The 25,525-nt window shown below is 42.8% G+C and overlaps 1 protein-coding gene across 3 annotated transcripts; it reads left to right on the top strand.

The window, feature by feature from the left end:
- Positions 1 to 1,750: 1,750 nt before the first annotated feature.
- b3gnt2b (UDP-GlcNAc:betaGal beta-1,3-N-acetylglucosaminyltransferase 2b) lies at positions 1,751 to 24,299 on the top strand. 3 transcript variants are annotated; one of them, XM_072671959.1, is made up of 4 exons: positions 1,751 to 1,818; positions 16,238 to 16,370; positions 17,289 to 17,484; positions 20,116 to 24,299. In XM_072671959.1, the coding sequence occupies exons 3-4, from the start codon at positions 17,482 to 17,484 to the stop codon at positions 21,328 to 21,330; spliced, it is 1,218 nt and encodes a 405-aa protein (XP_072528060.1). In that variant the 5' UTR covers positions 1,751 to 1,818; positions 16,238 to 16,370; positions 17,289 to 17,481; the 3' UTR covers positions 21,331 to 24,299. The 3 variants fall into 3 exon arrangements, with proteins under 3 accessions (XP_072528060.1, XP_072528062.1, XP_072528061.1); XM_072671960.1 differs by lacking the exon at positions 1,751 to 1,818 and adding an exon at positions 1,828 to 2,168; XM_072671961.1 differs by lacking the exon at positions 17,289 to 17,484.
- Positions 24,300 to 25,525: the final 1,226 nt, after the last annotated feature.

Raw genomic sequence — 25,525 nt, 5'->3', positions numbered from 1 at the left:
TTCTTTATGTTGAGCAGAGTTGTGTGTGATGTGTATGAGTTATGTGGCTGCAGATGGACGCTGTACAGCATCTAGAATGACATTTATTTAACTACATATCTAGAAGGCCTCAAATTCGGAAAGCAGGGGTCAAACCTGTTGTTTCATAAACCTGTGAATAACTAAGGTTGTCAAATTATACCTTATGTGTCTAAATGCTTGTAGACACCCCTTCTAATGAATGCATTCAGCTACTTAAATAGAATAAGACTCTATGGGACAGATAAACTAGCCAGGCGTGGGCTAGTAGAGGGGTGTAAAGCCCCCCAGCATTGAGGAGCTGTGGAGCAGTGGAAGAACTGTGTTCTCTGGAATGATGGTAGTGCAGCTCCATCCATTACTTTTGATTGGGATGAGCTGTGGTTGGGTGGTGATCATCATCCAGCATCCTGCTACATCCTCACTAACTCAGTCAAATCCTCACAGCAATGCCCTTTCTCCAAAATCTAGTAGAAAGCTCTCTTCTCTGTACAGTAGAGACAGTACTCTAACAGAAGCAGGATCAGCTCTTTTTTTTATATCCTTGACTTCAGAAGAAACAATGAATCAGCAGGCGTCCCAATACTTTTGTCCATATAGCGTATTTAGATATCTTAGAGATATTTTAATCGGCACACTGTAAACATTGCTGTTGAATGAAACAACGCTCAGAGAAAGCGACTCCAAACTTATGACCTGTAGCGTACAGAGCTGGGACTGACGCTCATAAAGCTTCTCAGAGCACTGAAGCGAACACAAAGCCAGGCCCTTATGAGGTCTATCAGGTTACAAATGTACTGTATCTCCAGCTAGATCAGTACAACAGCCCAGGCATCAGACTTTTACCCACCTATAAAGTCGTATTACCACTTCTGACAACCACAATAACGGCCCTCATGAAGAAGCTCTGAATAAATGATCGCTGATACACTTAGGAGGGTCACCTGGGACCTGTGGGAGGACCTGTTTTTATGGGCTCCCAGCAGCTTCAGTGTAGAAGACAGTGGTTTCACATGTCCGCTTGCCATCAAATCAGGCTAATTTAATCCTATACAAGCATTTAAGGGATGCATTTCCAAAGCCGGGTGGTGAGGGCGGGGGATTCTCGATATGGACAAAAGTATTGGGACGCCTGCTCATTCACTGTTTCTTCTTCTAAAAAAACCAAAAAGGATATTAAAAGAGCTGATCCTGCTTCTGTTGGAGTAACTGTCTCTACTGTCCAGAGACGAAGACTCTCTACTAGATTTGGAGGAGGAGCATTGCTGTGAGGATTTGATTGCATTGAGCAACAAGAACTAGAGTTGTCAGAGTAGAGTGAGGTCATCCCAAAAGGACTGGATGGAGCACCACCATCACAGCTCGATGCTGGGGGGCTTTATACCCCTCTTTATACCCCTCTTTATACCCCTGTTTATACCCCTCTCGGCCTCATAAACGGCCTAAACAGTTCATGATGTTGAGTCCTATTCTTTTGGCAGTATTACTTCTCTACAGGGACTAGACAAGCTGTGTGTGTGTGTGTGTGTGTGTGTGTGTCAGCGACAAGCTAGAATGGCTCAATGCATTCATTAGAGGGGGCGTCCACAAACATTTGGACACAGAGTGTACTGCACAAGCCCGTACTGTAGAAGTTGGGATACTCATTTGCATACCGCTCCGTGATTGGCTGCTTCGAGGACGCTAATCTGCAGCCCGTCCCCGGTCTGCCCGCGGAGCGCTCCAGTCAGCGCGCGCAGGGACAGAGAGCAGTTTCGGCAGCGGAGAGGAATGAGGGACTTTCACGGCGGATTTTAAAAGGTATTTACCCCCTAAAACTCGGCTCTGACTGGGAACGGAGGTGATGAGTAGGTGTCCAGACGGGCGCTGACCTTTTTCCCGGTCATAAAGTTCTCCGGCTGCCGGCACCGGGCTGTATTTGGGCGGTTGTGTGGCTTTCTGAAGTTATGCTAAGCTAATCAAACATCTGTGACGGAGCGGAGAGTGAAGACACCACCACCTCCACCACCTCCACCACCACCACCTCCACCAGCAGCACCACCAGCGTTGTTCACACCTCTCACCTCTTTGCTCTGTAAATATGCCAAATATGTCAGCCTGAAGACACCTTTTCGCTTTTAAAGGACATTACAGACGAAGTTTACCTCAGAGTAAGTTGTTTTAGTACATTTTTGGGGAGTTTAGTTACATTACAGCCAGAACTGGCGCTGCCGGCTAGCTGGCTACGTTACGTAGCTGTAGCTAGCTAACGTTAGTGGAGGAGAGGTGGAGGTGGAGGTGGAGGAGAGGTGGAGGTGGAGGTGGAGGAGAGGTGGAGGTGGAGGAGAGGTTGGGGAGAGGTGGAGGGGTGGTGGAGGGGGGGAGAGGTGGAGGTGGGGGGGAGAGGTGGAGGAGAAATGGAGGGTGGGAGAGGTGGAGGAGAGGTGGGGGGGAGAGGTGGAGGAGAGATGGAGGGTGGGAGAGGTGGAGGGGAGAGGTGGGGAGAGGTGGGGAGAGGTGGAGGGGTGGTGGAGGGGGGGAGAGGTGGAGGAGAGATGGAGGGGGGGAGAGGTGGAGGAGAGGTGGGGGGGAGAGGTGGAGGAGAGATGGAGGGTGGGAGAGGTGGAGGAGAGGTAGAGGAGAGGTGGAGGGGAGAGGTGGGGAGAGGTGGTGGAGGGGGGGAGGAGAGGTGGAGGTGGGGGGGAGAGGTGGAGGAGAGATGGAGGGTGGGAGAGGTGGAGGAGAGGTAGGGGAGAGGTGGAAGAGAGGTGGAGGGTGGGAGAGGTGGAGGAGAGGTGGAGGAGAGGTGGAGGAGATGCACCTGGACTGGTTTATTCAGTCCCTCCAGAAACAGCGCACACCTTGTTGTGACATTAGTAGAGACCAGTTAGCCAGGTGTCCTGAGTCAGTGTCCCATGGGTGTATGAGTTTGGGGCGGTTTTATGATTATGCCCCGGTCTCGCTGTTTTTGTTGACCTCAAACTGAGCTGCCACCGACACAGCTGAAAGCCATGGAGGAATTTCCCAGGTGGTCTGGCTCCCTTTCTTTTCCCCCAAACTGTTGTTCAGCTCTGTTTCTTCACTTTTAGCCTTTCCAGTGTGAGACATGTGCTGGGCACGCTGGACCAGGGGTCCCCAAACTGTAAGCTGCCCTAAAGGCACAGTGACACGAACAGCCTGTTTGAGTCTAAGGGAAAGAGGATGGGAAATGTTGGATATGAGCCCTTAAATGGGCAATTTAATATGCACTGGGATTTAGGTAGCTCGCTATTATACAGTAGATCTGTCATATTTTGTGATTAATACTGTATTTATACTGTATCTGTTTGACTAAGGGAAAGAGGATGGGCGATTGATCACGTAAAATGAGTAACTGACCACAGAGCAAATAATTATTCATTATATACAGGGAAAAAAAATGTAGGACATGGGCCCTTAAATGGGCTCTTTAAAATGCACTGGGATTTAGGTAGCTGTTTTACTGTATACCTGTCATACTTTTATAACAATTGTGTGTGTGTGTATATATATATATATATATATATATATATATATATATATATATATATATATATATAATTAATACTGTATATGAAATCTGTTTGACTCTAAAGGAAAGAGGATGGGAAATGTGGGATATGAGCCCTTAAATGGGCAATTTAAAAGTTCCTAAAATTTAGGTAGCTCGCTATTATACAGTAGATCTGTCATACTTTATGATTAATACTGTATATGAAGGTACTTTTTCAGTCAAAATCCATCTAAAAGGTGCAGTGACACAAATTTAGCTCCCTGTTTGACTAAGGGAAAGAGGATGGGAGATTGGTCACGTAAAATGAGTAACTGACCACAGAGCAAATAATTATTCATTATATACAGGGAAAAAAACGTAGGACATGGGCCCTTAAATGGGCTCTTTAATATGCACTGGGATTTAGGTAGCTGTGATACTGTATACCTGTCATACTTTTATAACACACACATATATATATACATGTATATGTGTACATATATATTAATACTGTATATGAAATCTGTTTCAGTCTAAGGGAAAGAGGATGGGAAATGTGGGATATGAGCCCTTAAATAAGCTCTTTAAAAGTTCCTGGGATTTAGGTAGCTCGCTATTATACAGTAGATCTGTCATATTTTGTGATTAATACTGTATTTATACTGTATCTGTTTGACTCTAAGGGAAAGAGGATGGGCGATTGATCACGTAAAATGAGTAACTGACCACAGAGCAAATAATTATTCATTATATACAGGGGAAAAAATGTAGGACATGGGCCCTTAAATTGGCTCTTTAATATGCACTGGGATTTAGGTAGCTATTATACTGTATACCTGTCATACTTTATAATTAATACTGTATATGAAATCTGTTTGAGTCTAAGGGAAAGAAGATGGGAGAATGATCACGTAAAGCGAGTTACCGACCACAGTGCAAATAAAATAAATAAATTATGTTAGGACACGGCCCCTTAAATGGGCTCTTTAAAATGCACTGGGATTTAGGTAGCTGTTATACTGTATACATAATCATTATACTTTATATAATTAGCACTTTTCCAATCAAACCAGAGATCATTTGCACACATTTGTACAGTTGGGATAATAGTGAATGTAGATAACATATGGGCCCGTTTAATAATGAGGAGCTGAACACAAATGCTTTGGTTCCAGTATGCATGGACTCTTATAGACGCCACTAATGTTAAGACGGTCTGTAAGCTTGACCACTTCTGTTCACTGTCCTTCATTTCTCTCGTTTTGTAAAGCCACCCACAGTCCCCCCCAAGCCATGACATCAGTGTGTTTGTATGTACCAAAATACGTCATTAATCATTTACATGACCACTGCCTGGTCTTCCTTTGTTTCTTAGAATCAGACAGGCTATGCCCAGAAGCCTTTTATATGTAAATGAACTCGGTTCTGATTGGCTCCCCTGTATTGTACCTTGTTCAAAAAAGTAGTCCAGGCAGAATCGCTGCTTCTAACTGCCCGAGTTTATTAACATTTACATTAATGGTATTTAGCAGACACTCTTATCCTGAGCTGCTTATTATAAGGCAGACAGATGCAAATGTGTTGGTTGTGTGACATCACAAAAACAATGACATTAAAACGGGATGTTTTACTGCAGATTTGTTCAGTACATAAAGCATCATTAGTTTCCTAAAATTGGATATTGCATTAAATTCATTGTCTGTGTGTTAGAATAACATGTCTGAAATACAGTGTTGTGATATTTATCACGTTTAACTTTTTGTTATTGGCTAGTGCTGGACGGTCTGAATTTTAAATGTTAAAGACAAGCCTAATGACAGTTCCTACAAGACCATGCAAATCCAGTGGCTTACAGCTTGGTTTAAAAGGAAGCATGTGCGATTGTGAGATTACAGTATTTCACGGCAGAGGTCTTGTAATTTATTTCTTTATTTCTTACATTTTAAAATACAAAACCAATTCCTTTCCTGGGATGTAGGAAGGCTTTCCAGGGAATCACTTTCCCCTGAAGTGGCAGTGAGGCTGCTGGTGGTTTAATGGTGAACTATGATTCTCAAATGAGCAGACTAGTCATAGTTTCACTCCTATAACTGATCTACTTTTAGAAGGAAAGTACGTGTCTGTGATGCGTGTGTTTCTGTTTCTCTGTAAACCACGTGTCCGGGGGAATTGGGTTAGCTTGTCATCAGGTGGGGTGAGGTGGGGTGGGGGGTTGCTTCTTTTTCTGTTGAAGAGACCACTTCCAGTGGTGCTGTAGCTTTAAGAAGGTTAACATTCATTGACGCAGAATGTTAACCTTTGAATTGTTGCTGGAAAAGGTGCCTACACTGCATACACCCTCTCCACCTGGTCCGATAGTCAAAGGGGAGAAAGTGAATGTTTCGGCTTGATGGGGCAGAATGAAAAAGGGAAAACACCTCAGAAGGAGGTTGAAGGAGAGTCACGCACTAAACCCACATGTTCAGGATCAGCTATTTTTTTGTTTCATTTCTCTAACAGTAACTAAAGGCATCGTTTCTTCGTGTGCAGTCACTGATACTTTCTGTTCTGAGGAAACATAATTTAACCCAGAAAGTTGTTCTTAATGAGGGGTGAGCATTAGAGTCAGTGGTGCCCACAGAAAGTTGACTAATTGCATGATTCATTATTAGGAGTGTATTTAGTCCTGTTTACTTAAATGGGGGGCTGGAAATGGTTAATATTCTTTGTACCGATTTTAAGTGAGTATTTGGATAAAGTTACTGGTGCAATTTTGTCGGGAATATTACAATTGTGTATTTTAAAAATGTCTTTAATAGGTCGTTATATAATATTTCTTCCACTATTCTAAACTTTAATGTACATAAACGTACATTTATTCCAAGAACATTTATATTAGTTGATTTGTCATGCAGTATTTACACATTTTTTTAGCTACAATAAGCTTTAAAAAATATACGTTTACACGGATGTAGTACAGCGAAATCCTTCAAGCTTTAAATGCGTCACTTCATTGCCTTTTGACTTGGACCGGTCTGGCAGCTTCTTTCAAAGATTACACGTCCAATTGTAATACAGAATGAAATGCAAAATAGCGGCCTGTCCAGTCTGTTAACTGTCACCAGTCTGTTGATATTATCACCAACCGTGACTGTGTTTTTGTATAAATCGGTTTCATTCATACGTTAACCCCTTCAGTAAGTGAATTAATGTGAGATAATATAACTGGGGGTGAAAATCACAAGTCTTTTTCATTCTTTAGCATTCTTCTGATTCTCAGTAGTCTCCATAAGAGAGCAAGCAAACATCTGTCAATTTATTAGTAATAAAGTAATCTACCAGTTAATTTGATGGCTAATTAAGTAACTACAGATTTAAAACATTCTCAATTAGTGAAGAATAGAAGGTTTCTCAATAATTGACAGTAATTAATCAGCCAATGAATAAATACTTTTATTTACAACAGTCATAGACTGTGTATGGCTTTATGACTCAATTAGTAATCGGTGAATCAAAACTCAGTTTTTTTTATTAAGTTTTAATATTATTTCATTATTGTTTGTTAGAATCATCATTTCAAAATGGAGTTTAAGCAATTAATTGTGACCTCTTAAACCTCTGTTACTGAGCTGTTGATTTCCCCCCCCCCCCCCCCCCTTTTAATGTCTTATTGTTGTAAACATAACTGTATTGATTAGTTGTAACAATCATAGACTCTTTATGGCTAAGACCTCAAATAGTCTTTTATTTGTTAAAAATCAAGCTTGATTAATCAATCATGACGATGACTAAACTTCCTATGCGTGATATTGATTTTGTATTGAGTTTGTTTCTCTTTTTTTATTTTTACAGTCTATGACTGAGATAAATTAATTTATTTTAGAAATGGGCTGACCTGTTTGGACGTTAAATGTTTGGTCCAGTGGCACTCCAGTGACGATGGAAGTGATGTCACACTTTAAGACACCAAATTCCTCATGGCACCAGTGAGGCCTGGAGCCTGTCTCACTTTGCACAGGCATGGAAAATATCTCTGGGGGCTAGTCTCTAGTAATATACACACAGACACACATGCACATGCCCTTTGGAGGTGTCTCGGGGGACCGTCACATTCTGGAAATGGAAACTGAACCAAAGGGAGTCATATCTGAGTCGTTTGGCTGTTCAGGATCACACAGATGGCGGTTATGAGGGTTGAAATTGGGCACAGCGATGCCTTGACTTCAGTCAAACCCAATTAGGAACAAAAAAGGCAATAACCTGCCATATGCTGGGTCATTACTGAAGGGTCAGTGGCAGAATCTGCAGCACGGAAGATTTTACTGTGACAAACTTCAGACAAATAATGGCGTTTGAACGATGATTAACAGGCATATTTCCAGCCCACTCAGAACTCCTGTGGTGTGTCTTGTGGTTTGTAGTGGTGCTGTGGAAATATCACATATTGGTCACTGTTCATGTAACAAAATTACCTGTAATTTGCTCATCATTTGTGCTGGTTTTAAATAGAAATGATTGATTATGAGCAGACAAAATGCATGTTCCCTACTGCACATAGTACCATACAGTCAGCTGCTTGTTGTTATATACAGTTGCTATACACTGGCTGTTGTTGTTTGCAGTCCAGCTGTTGGGCAAATACAGGCAAATATGTACCCTTATCTTAATTTGATGTGAGATACAGCTCTTCTAATCTGTGAGTTTTGGATTTTACCAGCGGTGCTTTGTTTGCTAGAACCTTTAGATCACCTGTCTGTGAAATGTAGTTTATTTTAGCTCTTTTATAGAGTGATGACCACAGTGGTTATGTGGCCTATCTTGCATCGCATTTCTTTAGGCTAATATGTAAGTTTATATTTGCTCAGGAAAAAAAGATAGTCTCAAAGCACCTGGTTAAATCATAGACCTCTAGGAGGCCACAGGACCATACTTTAAGAACCGCAGTACTGGACATACCGTTGATCCTGATGATAGGCTGTCATGCTCAGATTACTCAACATGATACTGTAGGTATGCTGTCCTATAGTTTCACCACAAATGCAAAAATTGTGCTGAGCTGTGGGCCAGCACAGATCACTGCAGTTGAATTTTTTTGTTGAATCTATCTGATTTTAAGTGCCGCTGGACTGCCACACGCCGGTCCCTTCGCTGGGGAACAGTGTTATCACACATGTTTGTGGTATGTATAATAAGCTCCTGCGTGCCTGGGGTCAGTGCATACTTTAGATAGCAATCCTCATAGAAATTCCTTTCAGTACTTGATGCGATGCTGCTGGCGTTCTATCCTGGGGTCATGTTGGAACATCTGCTATCAGCGGGCTTATCTACATGTGTGCAGTTGCTTTTCCAGAGAACTTTATTATGTAATTTTATTTCATTTGCCCACCAGTTTTCTGCATTCCAGCCTTTAATTGCCTGTTCAGAAGAAGTGGTAACAGTATTTGTATTTTGCTTGTGTCATGTAACCAGGTCTTTCAGAAGGCCTGGTTTATCTTTGCTTCAATCCCTTATAGTTTTCTTTTTTCTAGAATCAGACCTCACACTGTTGGCTAGACACAGAATAAACATTCACAATAAACTGAAGCTTCACGTTCCTGTGAAAAGATGGATTAGGATAAGGATGTGTTGTGCATTAAATGTCTGAAAAATTACCAAAGTAATTTCCTAACATGAGATCAGTCTGTTGCGTGAGTATATACTCCATCTTTAACATTTACTTTAAATTTCCATTGCCAAGATTACTCATTACTCATAAAGTAGTTGTGCTGTTAGTGCCAGTTCTATTTTACAGATCAGTAGGCATAACTAGTATCCTATGCTGCAGACCATGCTCACTGGGAGCTAAGGCAAAAAAAAAGGATCTCTGAGAAACTTGGGCTGGAGTTCTGGGTGAGAGCTCATTGCACTGGAAGCCAGGCTGCCCTTGCTGCGCATAGGCCAAGCATGGAGGTTGGAGGAGAATGAGGAGCTGGGGTAGTGATGGGGTGTGTATTTTCGTCATGCGAAGATGAGGGGAGAGAAGCAGTTTTATATGGTACATAGTAATAGAGAGGAGGAGTTCGGGCATTTGGGATTCTCACAACTTTTTTTGTTGTTTCGTTACTCCATTTATGATCAATGTGGAAAAATAGGACACAGAAAATTCCCAGATAAACAGCTTTACGTATTTTCTCCAAAAACTAGGGGTTTTGTACTACTGTATACATTGCATAATTATTATTTATTTACAGTAAAAAAGTTGTGGGTTTATTCTTAGTGCTCCAGTTTCCTCCCACCCCTCAAAAAAACGTGCTGGGATGTAGATTGCCTTTGCTGCTAACCAGGACAAGTGAATAAGAAGCTTTACAATAATAAGCAATTGTAGGCTTTCTAGACCTAACCACGATTGCCATAAATGACATATTATAGTGCTATTTTTAGTTTAACCATCTAAAACGCTCCAGTATGTGCTACGAAGCAGAGCTATATTTGTAAGCAAATACCAAACATGGCAGTGAAATCTTTCAGCTAGACAACAGAAGGTAGCTTCTTATTTGAATTTTGAAAATGTTTGTACCTTAAATGGTGCAGCAGTAGCATTTCGACAACACTGTTTAAGGTGGAACGGGTAAATAAATAAGCCAGTCTCAGCCTTATTATGCTGTGCATGCTTTAATATAATTTTGGGCCAGTCGTGGGATAGATTATGGGGTGGGGTGGGGGTTTGTTGACATCTAAATTGACGTGGCTGCGGTTAGTTTACTACATATTTTCATCTGGCTGACGGACATGCCAGTGTGCTGGGAAACCTCCTGGTAGTCCCAGAGCGCAGTCCAGGAAAGGCCTCAGCCCCTGCTGCACCATGGATCCCAGTACGATTGCCCCTGCGCACTTTCTAGTTCCACTACTAGGTTCATAATGAAGTCTTAATAAAGGAAACCAGCCTTGGAGGAGGGGAACGTGCGGAAACTTGCAGAGCAGTAGAAGGCCTTGCTCAAGGGCCCAACAGTGGGTATCGAAGCCACAATCCTGAGCCACCACTGCCTCGAGAGTGTACAACCAATACAAAAACATCCTTGGATGAGGGGAAATAAAAGGGAAGCTGATAAACAGGCACATCACAAGAGGGGTGTTTCACGTCATGACCTCAGACTGTATGTGATTAGTTAGTCTTTTTGCCTTGTGATCATCATGCATCATTGCATTGCAGGAAAAAATACCTCATTCCTGTTCAGCAAATAAGCTGACTCATATCCCTTGTGTTTTTCTTGTTGATGACTCAAGGAATTCCCTCTGTTGAAGGTGCAGAGCTGGTTTGTCGGTGGTCATTCATGTTCTGCCTGTTGTTCTTGTTCACTATCAGTGTTATTGTAACCGCAGGCACATGTGAACTTGTCATGTCTTTAATAAAAGCTGATTACACATTAAATACCGCTGAGAAAAGTAAAGGTTGGATGATGCAGGTGCAGAGGACGTGAGCCGTGCAGGGTGTGTCCCTAAGAGTTTGTTTTGTTATGCTAAAGGCTTCGCGTAGAACCAGGTTAGGTTTAATGGTATTGTTAGTTAGGGTTAGATGTAGGGCATGGGGAAGGTAATGAGTTGTACCTGGTGATCTCATCTATAGCTGTATGCTGTTATTGGATTGATTCTCAGTTTTAGCTGCAGTGGCATCCATGTCCCTGTTGCAAATCGGGTAGACACCAATTTGGACCGTTTTGGGGCTGATACTGTTATTGATTTTAAGGAGCTGAAAATTCTAGTTACTTGCTAAAGGTAATTTCTAACCCTGATAGTGTTTCGTGATTAAATTCAGTTTGTTTTTTGTAGAGCAGATGAACTTTACACTTTTAGCAACATAATAATAATTTGATGCCCAAACATTTACATAAGATGAGACCACATTCACTAGTGAACACAATTCTGTTTCAATAGCCCTGAGTTTAAAAAGAGGTACCAGTGAAAACTGACAGTCATGTATTTACTGTTAAAACTGTTATGTAGTATAACATAGGGATGTCCTAATTCAATCCAGTGTGTTGGGATTAGGGCCAATTACACACACATTGCTCTAGTAAACTGTTGATTTTATTTCAGTATTGTTTATCAGCAAATTTCACTGTGTGTCTGTGCTGTTTATAGAAACAAAGATCAGCTCTGTACCCCTATAGAAGTCTGTATTCTTATTGATGGCAGTCGGCAGTACTGATCTGTCCTAAAACATGGACTGTTGAAAACATTGACAGCGCAGCATCTTCAAGAAGTGAAGCAACCACAGGTCTAGCGCCTTTGGTAGCTGCTTGCATGATGTGTAGCTCCGCCCATACCCATATGTTTTAATGACAAAACAGCCCATTTTCCATCTCCTTTTCCTCCTCTGTCTTTCCATCTCCAGTGTTTGGCTTCTCGCCTGTGTGGACTCTGTTTGCAAATCCAACAACGTGGTGAACAGTTTTGGCTTCGCTTCTGTGGAACAGAAGGGAATGAAACCACAGGGTCCACGTTTTCTGTAGTCATTGATCTGGCCCTAGTGTGGTCAGCAGTTTCTTAATGTGAGATGTGCTTTGCTGGGCTTTAGGAGTTGCTGTGCATTCCTGTTGTTTGCCTTGACTTCTATTTGATTTCTCCCAGATAAAGAGGAAAGAATGCTCAGTAAACTGTGATTTCCCTAAGGATTAGTGGGGGAGAGGACTTCCTGTTACCATGTGAATCATTCTTTGGATGGGATCCTTGTTTAGTTTTTTTTGTTCTTTCATGTCTGTTGTGGTTTTTGCAACTCCGCCTTATACAGGAACCGTTCCACTCTCTCAGGCCAAATTACCTGGGAGGGCCGATCTCATTCATACAAGTAAAGAGGAAGAGGAAGAGCCTGTTTCTGCTTTGGTCCGACTTTATTTTGGTGTGTTTGTGCCTGCACGTTAGGACCATTTTATTGCTAAATGAAGTAGGTCTATTAAAATGCCCTCCCTTTTTGTCTGAGAGTCTTCCTTTTTTGGTTCTCTGAGCTCAGTTTATAATAAAGCCAGGTGATCTACAGTTAATCCAGGCTTTAATCACCGGAAGAGATTAGAGTGGAGGAAAAAGCTGAAGTCTTTTGAGTAATGTATTTGATGTGATGCTGCTGAGCATTTCACCTGTAGTCATGTTGCTGTATTGTGTCTGGTCCTTTGTAAACTAGAGCTGTACTAATGTGCTAAATTTGGATAAACGGCAGTAATGAGTTGGCAATTTCTATGGCGATCGGGTGGATATATTGAGCAGCAAGTCAGTTCTTGAAGTTGATGTGTGGGCCAGAAGACCATGCAGGTCTTGTGGGGTATTACCAATATGCAGTGGTCAGTTGCCTACCAAAGTAGTCCAGCTGGGGAACTGCTGACAGAGTCATGGGCAGTCAAGGCGCATTGACTCGAACCCGTCTGGTCTGTTCCCACAGAAAAGCTACTGTAGCACATATACTGTATTGACAGTTTTGATAAACCTGTGCTCGCTGCAGCCTCAGCTTTCTGTTCTTGGCTGACAGAAGATGAACCCCACATGGTTTCCTGCTGAATAGCACATTCTCCTTAAGGTGGTGTGCATTCTGAGATGCTTTTCTCCTCTTCACAGTGGTACAGAGTGGTTATCTGAGCTACTGTAGCCTTTCTGTCAGCTCCAGCCAGTCTGACCATTTTCTCTTGATCTTTCATCAACAAGGTTTTTCGGTCTGCAGACCTGCTGCTGACTGACTGTATTTTCATCATTACACCATTGAGAGTAAACTCTACAGACTGTTGGGCTGAAAATCCCAGGACATCAGCAGTTGTAGAACAACTCAAACAATCATGGTCTCATTTCTCCTTCATTCTGATAGTTGGTGTGATCATCACCACACCTCGCGTATAGTATCTAATCGACACTGTAGAGAATGTGTAGTAGGTGATGTTTACGCTTAGATCTCTCTCACTGTCTGTCTGTCTCTCTCTGCATATAGGAAGGCCGCTTTGTCTGGTTTTCTGACGCAGCTGGATCTGCTGCTCAGAAGTAGAAAAATGTGTGTTTGACATTTGGCACCGATTAAAAGTTCCCCACAGTCTAAATATTTAGGTGACGTCTCAGGGTTTTGTAGTACTCGTAGACATGCTGAAGTGACCCCTTCGGCTGCTCTGGGGTTTAGAGTTTTCCGTCTCTGCATATTTGCAGTGATAATCTGCCTTTGTTGTTGAGTTATGAGCTGAGTTGCTTCTGTGTGGCTCAGTGGGAGAAAATAAGCCCCTGCTTGGTTAACATGAGGGGAAACAGCAGGGGTGCACTAATCATGGATTTTTATGCCCAATTCAGGCGCTGTGGGGTAAATTAACTCACTAATGTAAAACACACAAACTGGTGGGTAGGTTCAACATATGCAGGGACTGTGTAGATTAGTAAACTAACATACTGTGTTGTGGTTTATCACCAGGGACCGGGCGGTGCTGTCAGCACTTGTTGACTAGATGAGGGCAGTGCCCGAGTGTGGTAATGAAATACAGAGGTGGAAAATTCAGTGAATAGGCAGAAGAAGGGTACCGAAAGCAGTTCACTGCTAAACGCAACCCCCTAAATACTTCATTGATGTGGGAAACCCACTGCAAGCTGTGTAAGACAGCCTTGTAAGCTGGCCCAGGTAGGTTTTGAAAAGCACCTACTTGAAAAGGAACGGGTTATTTGACTCTCTTGCCGAACAGCCAACCACAAACTCATGTTTTAGAATAACAAACCAATTCACATGAAATAAATTGGTACACTTGTAAGAAATGTGCAGTTTGCTACTACTAATGACTGAAAACCAGGAAGTTTTGGGCTGCATTGGCAACAATCAAGGCTTACACCAGACACCAATCCACCTGAAATGTACAGACCTACACAGATCAGCCATAGCATTAGCACCACAGGAAACGGTGACTGATTATATTTATCAGTCAGTTTTGGAAGGTGATGGAGGAACCTGTGAACTGGCGACAGGCTCACGGGCACACAAGGCTCACAAATGCATATTCATGGAGGTCCCACTTTACAACTTGCAGGATCTGCTGCTAGCGTTAGTCCTGGTGCCAGAGAGCGCAGGACCCTCAGAGGTCGTCCTGTGGAATACATGCCTCGAATGGACAGATCTGTTGTGGTGGCACGAGTGGACCTACTCAGTATTAAAGAGTTACTTATTCTAAAGGTTGAATTAATGCTGATTTACACTTCTGTGTAGGTGCATGTCTGCTGATCTGCATCTCAACGCTGCGACAAGTCTTAAGGCTCAGCTATAATTCAAACTAATACTGATTGGCTCTTTAATTGTGTACTCAAACGGGTACCAAGCAATACGTACATGTTCATGTTACCTGCATCTGTATATGATGCTTGTGCATGTTTTCACAGATAGTCAGGTGTGTGTATGTATGATCTAAAAGTGGGCCTGTCCTCATAACGTTCAGCCTTTTTAAATAAGGCACTGCACATTGCTGGTGCAGTTTGTCCATCTAGGTTTTTCACAAACCCCCAAAAATAAACATCAGTAGTGTTTTACGAAAATATAATTTTTTTGTTTGTTTTTTGGCAGAACAGAGCGGCCCTTGCTTTCAAAAGATTGTGGCGTTGTTAAATAATAAAATAATCCTCTTTCTCCACAATCATGAGGCTATTAAGAAGCCATTGTGGATTTCCGTGTATTTTAGGGTGTAGTTTTGGAAAATTGAGGCTAACTTTCTGCCTTGAGTTTTCCAGAAGGCAAGGAGCGAGCTTTGCTACCTCTGTATCCTCTTACAGCCCATAAGGGCTTAAGGGGTGTGTGTGTGTGTGTGTGTGTGTGTGTGTGTGTGTGTGTGTGTGTGTGTGTGTGTGTGTGTGTGTGTGTGTGTGTGTGTGTGTGTGTGTGTGTGTGTGTGTGTCCGCATGCATACATGGCCACTGTTCAGTTTTTCCTGTGTTTACTTAAACCAAGGTAGCTGTGTGCTATGGTAACACACTTCTACTACGCACAGCTCGCACACACCCTTTCCAGGTACCCTAGAGATCAAAGCACTCTTGCAAAAAAAATAATTCAGTCCCCCCCCTGCACTTTTCAGAGGTAGACTTACACAGAAGTGTGTGTGTGACTGAGTGACAGCAGTGAAGAAAAATGTTCGTTCGCAGTTTTTTGAGACTGTTTGGATTATTATTTTATTTTTTTTTGATAACTGCATTCGTTTTTACAGTAATATACACAAACATGCACATCAGCAAACAAACAAGACCAGCAAGAAAGGCGTACAGTAGAAGTTCGACAACACAAATGGACAGATATTAATTAAACTTTTTTTTTTTTTTCCAAACTGTGTTATTGTGCGGCCTTCATACAAGCCGTACTACTGCATGCGTAGTCACGTGACTCTGCTCCGTACGGTCTGTGGCGTGGAGGCAACATGTAGGAGAACTCAAAACACTGAGCCAACGAGCAACTCGAGCAGCTTGTAAGAAAAATTCTGCGTTCATCCTAGATTAAATTAATCGTTTATTAATAAATCATAGTCAAGGTAAAATGTTCAATTCTTAGTGGTATTGTCAACTATTGTTATTATTAACATAATAATGTATGTCTTCGTAAAAACTTTACACACCGCGATACGATATGTATCACGATACTGTGGTTACAATTCAGTATATTGTGAAGCAAAGGTGATTATCCTCCAGTGTACTGGCAAACCATGCTTTGTGAAATTCTCCTCAACTTATGTATAAGTTTTGGAATGATAAGCAGATTTTTATGCATCTTGATTTTTCTTTTTACAGATTGCTGACACATTAACTCCATCCTTGACCTCTCCGGTTGCCCCTGACAGAGTGTCATGATGGGGTAAAGAACTGCGTAAACACCTGAACACCACACACCTGGAGCCTCACCTTCAGTCTCGCCTGAGAACAGGTAACCCCTACACAACAAGCTCAGTATTTATCTGTATCATTGTTGTTGTTTTTCCAAGCGTTTCCAGTATGGGACGAGGCTTCAGATGAATTCGGTCTGAACAAGTACTGTGTAGAAGAGTTAGGCCACTTAAGGGATTTCTATCTAAAGCTGTTTATGTGGGCAGTAAGTGTTTATTTCCGTGAAAAGACCATTATCAGTAGATAGACATCTGTAGACAACCACTAGAAGAAATACAAAGAAATGTGAATGCACTACTGTGACTCTGTGTCTGCCTTACCTTGAGGCTGGCAGGTGCTTGTAGCTTCTATCCCATCACTGCAATATTTTACTGAAATATCATGAAATTGGCCAAAATAACCATTATACTGACCATTTGAATTAACTGAGAAGCTCGAGTAAGTGTATCTTGTGCATCTCATTTTACAGTGCGCTCTTTCCCTAGAGTTTAAACCTGTCCACGGGTTAAATAACAGTCCTCTTGTTCACCTAGGCGTTTTTTTTTTTTACATTACCTTCGTTCAGGAAACCACTCATTAGGCCTTTAATTAGCCGTGGAGCTCTTGAGATTGTTAAGAAATCCTGCATGTTTCCTGGTAAGCAGCTCCTGCAATTAGGTAATAGTTCTCTAATGGCCAACCTTGCGTAAGCACATCTGAACACCGTGGTGTTTCAGCGAAGTTACTGCGTCGCTTTCCTGCTGTATTTACTGTTCAGTGAGGTTTTGTGAAAGTGGGGGCTTATCCGTACCTGGCAGAAGTAGGGTGTATGGCTGTACTGCATTAGTTTATATGATTAAAATATAATGTTTTTTATTTATTCTTTTTTAAAAAGCCAGCTTTCAATAAAATCGCAATAATTTAAACAAACTGTGACGGTTCTGTAAACATTTCTTTGAAATGAACTGCTGAGCGACAGAAAGGCGGAGAGCGAGAGAGAGGGAGATGGAGGGTGCCAGGAGACTACACTGAAGGGTTGCTAGGAGGCAGAGGCAGCGAAACAGAAGAGAAGAGAGGAAGAAAGAATCTGGGGAAACGAGTGGGAGACAGATTGATTAGCCAGACGAACAATTATTTATTTATTACCTCACCCTGGCAAACAATGATTGGAAATGGTGAGTACATTAGAAAGTTGTGGCTTTGTTGATTATGATTATATGAAGAGAAATAGATCTGGAGGCAGGTATGAGCACACCTGGACTAGTAAATAAATAGGATTGTTTGTGTAATGTTGAGGCAGAAATGCAAGCTGTAAAAGGTAAAGCCATTTAACTGTGGACTGGAGGGGTATTAAGCCCCCCCCAGCTTTGAGCTGTGGAGCAGTGCTCACAGCAATCCTCACAGCAATGTTTCTCCGAAATCTAGTAGAAAGTCTTCTTCTCTGGACCGTAGAGACAGTTACTCTGACAAAAGCAGGATCAGCTCTTTTTAACAGCCTTAATTTTACAAGTAAGGAGCTTGTTCCCATAATGACCCAAATCAGGAATTACTGCTGCTGGCAGCCGGTTTCATGGAGCTTGTACTCGTGACTTGAGAGCGGCTGATCCCGCAGTAGACATGTAAATATATGATGTAACACTTGTTTGCATTCGCCACCCTAGCTTTCCACCTTAACACGCACTGAGAGACAAAGACACGCACACTTGCCAGGCTTCTGTATACATGGAAATACGGACAGACTGTAAACGAGGCGTGTTGTGGAAAGAATTTACAACTTAACAGTGAAGTGTATTCTGTTAAGTCTTTAAATTTTCTTAAGACTCTCAGGCTGTTACGTGACTGTCTAATGATTTACTCTGTTTGGATTTTAGTTGTTAAGGAGTTGAGCTGTAAGAAAGGGTCATGTTAAAACCTAGCCATGCATTCAGTCCCAGTTCTGAGAACTGATGTAGCAGAGCGTAGCAGACTGCACTGGCTCTTAAACTGAACCGTGAACCTCTCCAGTAGAATCATTTACTGTTATCATCGGATACCCATCCTCAGGAGAACCGAACCGTTTCGCACCATGTCTTTCCCTGCGGAGCAGAGCACTACCTGGGTGTTCTGCACATGCCTGAATGCCAGTAGCATGCTCTGTTATTGCTTTATTGAATATAGTTAGTTGGCACCTGGCTGAACTGTCTGATGGTACAGTGCAGTTTTTGGATCCCTAAAACTTCTGTTATTACTGTCATGAGGGACTGGGAATACAGAGCACATGATGCCTGCAAATCGTGTGATTTCTTTTCTGATGAAGGAGAGCAGCAGGAGGGTCACAAGACCGCTTGTTTTTATCTTTATTGGGAGACTGAGGCTATACCCAGTGTTTGGAGTGCTCCAGTTCTTGAGAGCACAGTAGTTGTATCCTAACAAACCCAAACACAGGATTTTCACTAGATTAAATACAACAGGGTGCCAATCAAAGAGAGTTTAAACAAAAAGTATTGGGACACGTGGTATTTCTTCTGAAATCCAGGGTTTTAAAAATAGTTTATCCTGCTTTTGGGATTTGATTGCATTCAGTGACGACACCGTTAGTGAGGTCAGGATGTTGGATAACCTCCCAAACTCATCCCAAAAGTACTGGATGGAGCTCCACCCTTCATCATTCCAGAGAACACAGTTCTTCCACTGCTCCACATCTCAATGCTGGGGGCGCTTTATACCCCATTTCTTTTCGGGAACTCAACAAGCGGTTTGTGTCTGCAATGAGTGCAGTAGCTGAATGCGTTCGTTATAAGGGGTGTCCAGAAACATTTGGACATGTCGTGTAAGATCACAGCTGACCAGATCAGTTGATATTTTGAACATCTGGACAAAATAAAAACAATGCTGCAGTGTCCGCTAAGAAAACAGCCATGCAGCCAGTCAGATGAGCCAGAAAGCTGAAGTGGTTGCCTCACTTATGGTGGTTAGCCAAGTTAAGAGCGGACACTTCTGCTATTCATGGGCTTTCTTGGTCTGAAGAGGGAGTGATTAGAAATGACGGGACACTCTCTCACAGAGGGTGTTGCAGACGGTGTGAACCAGGCACAGAGACCACAACCAAATACAAGAGGAGGAGGAGAATGAGTAACTGAGCGGAGGACAGAACATGTAAGACAATGGGAGTGGTTAAGGAAAACAAGGAAGATGACAGCAGGCAGATAAAGGTCAGCTTGTCTCTTAGCAGCCAAGGCTGCTTCAATCCGGCCTGTTGCAATAAGGAAAAACTGAGCCATCCAGGAAGCTGTAACTTCCAGTTGAACTTGAACACCTCATCTGTCTGAAATCGCACAATGCAGACCCATCCGAATGTCAGAATAGGGCTTGGTTTCCTAATGAACTTCAAATGACACCTGTAAACAAATGTTACTTTGAACACTGGAAGATATAAAAGGAACATGCACATAATAGGAACACTATACATAATATGGACAAAAGTATTGGGACACCTGCTCGTCCATTGTTTTTTCCAAAATCAATTGTTGGAGTAACTGTCTCTACTGTCCAGTGATGAAGGCTTTCTACTAGATGTTAGAGCATTACTGTGAGGATTTGATTGCATTCAGCAACAAGAGCTAAAAACATTCACAACATTCCAGAGAACACAGTTCTTTCACTGCTCCACAGCTCAGTGCTGGGGGGCTTTATACCCCTCTAACCCACGCCTGGGACTAGAAAAGCTGCAGCCAATGGGTGAAACTTAGTGTAGATGAATTATTATTTAATTGTTTGTTGTTGAGAAATGAGTTCTTCTGACCTGTCTTTGCATCTCCGATGTCCAGGTGGTGAGTGTCGGCACCATGCACGGGACTCGAAGGAAGTTGAAGGTCTTTGTGATGACCATGATGGCAGCGTTCGTCTTCATTGTGGTGGAAGTGTCAAGAAGCACTGGCCAGGACAAGAACAACCAGAGCAAAATTCGAATCCCCTCCAAGCCGTTCTGGAGAAAACGGGTCCCGCATGATGCCTACTGGAACCGGCAACAGCAGAAATTCGACCACGACAACAATCCTATCCTAAATGGACCAAACGGCACAGGCTACGAAATGCCTGACTGGCTAAACGACACGGTTGGCAGGAACTCCTGTGAGCCTGACTTCAGGGTCACTGCACAGATGAAGGACTTCAGCTCACTTCCAGACCGTTTTAAAGACTTCTTGCTGTACATGCGATGCAGGTCGTACCCCATGGTGGTGGACCAGCCAGAAATATGCAAAGATCAGCCATTCCTTCTCCTAGCCATCAAATCGCTGGCGCCACACTTTGACCGGCGTCAGGCAATACGAGAGTCTTGGGGTCGAGCCGGTCTGATGGCAAACAAAACCGTTATTACCGTCTTTCTTCTCGGTAACACCAGTACTTTGGATAACTTTCCAGACTTATCACATATGTTACATTTTGAGAGCCAGAGGCATCGAGACCTGCTCCAGTGGGACTACAGGGACTCCTTCTTCAACTTGACCATAAAAGAGGTACTTTTCCTGGAGTGGTTCCACACGCGATGTTCTGGAGCTAGCTTTATATTCAAGGGCGATGATGATGTTTTTGTCAATACTTTACATATTATCGAATTCCTCAAGAGTCTTTCTCCTGCCAAAGCGGAGGACCTGTTTGTCGGGGATGTGATCACCAATGCCGGACCTCACCGAGACAAAAAGGTTAAATACTTTATCCCTCAGAGCATGTTTGAGGGGACGTATCCACCTTACGCAGGTGGGGGAGGGTACCTGTACTCTGGAAACGTGGCCAAACGGCTCCACGGCGTCATGAGCCAGGTGCCACTCTATCCCATTGATGACGTCTACACAGGCATGTGCTTGAGGAAGCTGGGGCTTGCTCCCGAGAAGCATAAAGGCTTCCGCACCTTCAACATCGAGGAGAAATACCGCAACAACCCATGTGCCTATAAGGGCCTAATGCTGGTCCACCCAAGAACTCCTCAAGACATGATCAAAATCTGGGGCTGGCTGAATGACCCAGCCTTGAACTGTCAGTAAAGTCCACACAAGGCCTTTCAACAACCTCAGGGTTGATAGATTTTGGCAGCTTAGATCTGTTTATTATTGTTCTTGTTATTATTGTTATTATTGCTAATTGTCATTTTTCTCTGAAGACTGAGCTTGCTTTATAATGCGCATGCCATGTCTCAGATCACACAGATCAAAGAAGGTAGCAGTATATCTTTTAAACATACACAAATTTCAGTGTTTATAGGCATTTACGCAAAACCAGTTGCTGTGCCACAGTACCATAAGTAATGTCAGTAACGGTTATGGAGGATCATGAAAAGGATCATGGGAATTGTAGTTGAAAGTCAGCCGGTCTGAACTTTGCACAGTGGAGTCTCTCTAGTTAAGTTTTTTAATGTCTATTGGTTGTTTGAGATCAAGGCAAGTATTGATAGATACACATACGTGCAAAAGTGTCTGGACACTTATTTTAATGAGCGAGTATAGCTGCTTTACAGTGCACCCATTTAGTTGAGGGTGGGGGGAGCATTGCCGATATAACGGGACGCCAAGGAGCAGCCACACTCCAGAGTCACCATGCCCAATGCCATCTCTTGGCTAGAGTAGTTTAGAGCCCCACTGGAGCTGACCACTCGAGTGCTGGACATCCGGCAAATATCTCTGGGTTAGGTTTTGAGTGCCGTTTTTAATCTGGAACTTATCATCCATTATCAGTACCTGATGCTCACAGCAATAATCCAGAATCTAGAAGAGCAGAAGGCTGTTACTGCAGCACAGTGAGAGCAGACGCCCTATTATTACTTTTGGGTTTTTAAAGCAACGCCGTAGAAGTGGGTGTCCACAAACTTTTGTACGTATAGTGGGTAAGGTCTGTTGGGTAAGGTACTTTGCTTTTATTGCCTTTTTAAGGATTTAGACATGCAAGGGCGTATGGCTAAACTTCCTCAGTAGTGCCTGTATTGCTACTTGTGCTAAGGGTAGAGCGTGTCGCAGATGTTAATGGATACCTTAAGATTATGCAAGGTTCAGTGTTTGCCATGGTGTTGCTACTGTTTGAGTTGCTGCTCCTTTTTTGTTTATTTTTTTTTAATAGATGGCCTTTTGACTACAGACCGAGTAGAATTAAGAGACTTTATTGCAGTTCAGCTGGATCAGTGAAATTAGCTCAGAGAGTTTAGTAAATATGGGTCATGTAGTTGCTGTAGTGGGTGTCGGGATAGTTATGGAAGTTTATGTAATTTATTCGTTTGCACAATCAAAGCTGAGAATTGCTTTAAGACAAATCAGAAACCAAATCCAAACAAAATAAGAATAATTAAAAGTCATTAATGCTGTAATTATCCGTTCAGCAGTCCGTTAGATGTCTCGCCGAAGTGCGTGAGTTTCTTTCTCCTTCATGCTGCAGCGCTCTCACCTTTTACGGTCACTGGCCAGCTTGAGCTTGGCCTTGCTGGACCGGACCACCTCCGTTCTCTTAAAGGAGAGCAGTTCTGGAAGCATGACCCTCCTGCCTCTTGCAGTATTCCGTATCCTTCTCGTAGTGCCTAACGTGAATGCTATTGTAAGCTTTAGGGATGATTCAGGGAGCGATAAGGTGAGGGGCGAGACTCGTTCCCTGGCGGACTGTTTGTTTAAAGTAGACAGACGATGTCCTTTGTTCATTTGCTCTGACAAACGACAGAACCTGCAGAGTGCACTTTTCCAACCCCAGACGGGGCCTGGCGTCCTTGAAGGTGGCGCAGCAGTCCTTTCACTTAGGAATAACAGCGAGGAGGGTGATGGGGGTGGTGAGTTGGGCACAGCCAGTGGCTACCCATGTTACAACGACACCTGCTGGCTGGGTGTTGGAGGCACTCCTTAATATTATTATTATTTGTTCTGTCTTTATTCATTTTTGTTTTAAATTTTGAAAACACTGGATTTGTTTTGTTTTTTTTCATCACATTGCTGTTGTTGGGTGTCTGCAAAAGGTCTGATGAGGAGGAGGATGATGATGATTCTCACTGCTCGACGTAAAAAACAAATATTGCAGACTGTGCCTGCTTGCTGTAGAAGTACTGTTTGTGAAATACAATGTTTACACATCTAGATAAACTATACGGTCAAAGACAAAGAAAGGTATTTATTTATGAAGTAGCTCCTGAACCAGGGTCAGTCGGGCTCTCCACACGGGGCGACCTGACCTTGAACTTTTCCAGACTTTCGCTCGGCTGGGGTTCTAGCAAGTCGCTCAGTTGTCATAACTGTCTGCTGGATTGTGTGTTGTGAGGGTCTTCTGCCCTGAACCGAATGAACACTCTGTCAGCATCATCATTCTTCTTGTGCATGCTTAGTGATACGGACCAAAGGTCAATTTACTTGTGTTGCTTGTAAATAATCTCTACCGTGAACAGTTCTCTCTGTGATGATGGTGGAGGCTCAATTGTAAGAAATGGTTCTCTCTGCCGTCCTCTTTGTGCCTTTTTAAGATCTGGGGGGAGGGCGGTGTCTCGTTCTCCAGTCTCGGTTAGTCTGGCGTTGCTTTAGAACGAAAATGTACAGTAAAAGCTTATAAAAATGTTGCGTCTTTACGGAAAAACGATGATTTGAGATTTTATCTGAATGACTCAGGTCTACTTTTGCTGTAGCTGTAATTACATGTTGACCAAAATCAAAGCCTTGCCTGTTTTAAGTGTGTGCCACAGAATGACGTCTAATCCAAGCATTCACAGAAACTGTGTAAAGTATATAAATAAAAGTGTGTGTGTGTGAGTGATTGAAAGTGTGTAAGAGAGAAAGTGTGAGAGCGAGAGCGAGTGTGTGAGGCTCATTTTTATATAGTCCCGTAACAGAATGGAAAGACTGACCATTTTCACCAAAATGTGCCTACGGTTTTCTTACTCTTACGTTTCTATCGCTGGGCTTTGTTTGTGTTTTGTTAATTATTATGCACCATTTTGTTCTTTATTTGTGTTTCTCTACCAGATCTAAATAAAATAAAACTGTAATTATGTTTATCTATCTGTAGGTTTGTATGTTTTTGATCTTCAGTCACCACCTATGGCTATGGTTTTCAATCCAGGTTTTTTTGGGTTTGTCTAATTTCCTCGCACGAAGGCTGCGTCCCCAATTACACATTCCCACACTAAAAACAGTATAGAAACAATGCCCCCCCTTGAAAGTGCAGTGAGTGTAGAAGTGTGCGATTTGGGACACAGCAGAACAACCAGTCAGCCCAGCAAACAGCGATGAGGTGGAGCTGAAATTTGACCTCCGTCTTTGGCTTATCTGTGCAGTGAACACTCATACAATAGGACGGTATTGACCGCACTGGATGGCGTGCCAGTTCCACTGCTCCACAGCTCAATGCTGGGGGGGGGTCTTTATACCCCTCTGCTAGCCCATGCCTGGCATTAGGCAGCATGGTGCCAATAGATTCCATGGGTTCCTATTCTATTGGTAGTACTTCTCTACAGACAGCAGACAAGTGTGTGCATTGGGACATCAGTCAGCAAAACTTAAACTAGCTGAATGCATTCATTAGATAGTAGGTGTCCACAAACATTTGGACATATAATGTGTGTACATTCTTGTTTTGCTACGTCTGGCTTGTGCTTTTTCTGCACGTCCTGACTCTGATCCCGTATTGCTCGGGCTTGTGTTTGACCCTGTTCCTGTGTCTGTGTTGCTCATGCCTCGCCAATTAGTCCTCCATCGGTCAGGCAACTCCTGTCCTATTACACTAACTGTAGGCCCCAGATTCAGTTACTTTCTCCCAAGTAAATCAGATAACAAGGTGGGAGTTAAGGCTGGTCTTTGGGGACCACTGCTCCAGGGTGCTTCAAAACAATTCATGGATTCATGCTTTGCTCTAAATGTAGGTGTTGTGATATACACTGAGGAGCATTGTGCTGATATTTTCAGCAGTAATCAGTGTTCATCACTAGAGGGCGACTGTGTAACACCATTCGCTTCATGTAGGTTAAACCCCTTCAGTCTGAGTCAGTCTGAGTCAGTGCCATGCTGTATTTTCCAGGATCTGGAACGAGATACAAGGAAGGAAATGACTGACACGTCTGTCTGTCTCTCTCTCTCTCTGTCTCTGTCTCATTTTGTCCCATCAGACCAGACGGGATATCAGAAGTGCAGGTGTGAATCTGTTCATACAGACTGTATAATTGAATGTAATTGATTAAGTAACTGTAATTAATTGTGATTGTAGCAAAGTAAGAGTAAAGAGTCT

Source organism: Salminus brasiliensis, unplaced genomic scaffold (genome assembly GCF_030463535.1).
Source record: "Salminus brasiliensis unplaced genomic scaffold, fSalBra1.hap2 scaffold_113, whole genome shotgun sequence".
Taxonomy (NCBI): Eukaryota; Metazoa; Chordata; class Actinopteri; order Characiformes; family Bryconidae; genus Salminus; species Salminus brasiliensis.
The sequence above is the reverse complement of the archived record's forward strand: the minus strand, read 5'-3'. Positions and strand labels throughout refer to the sequence as shown.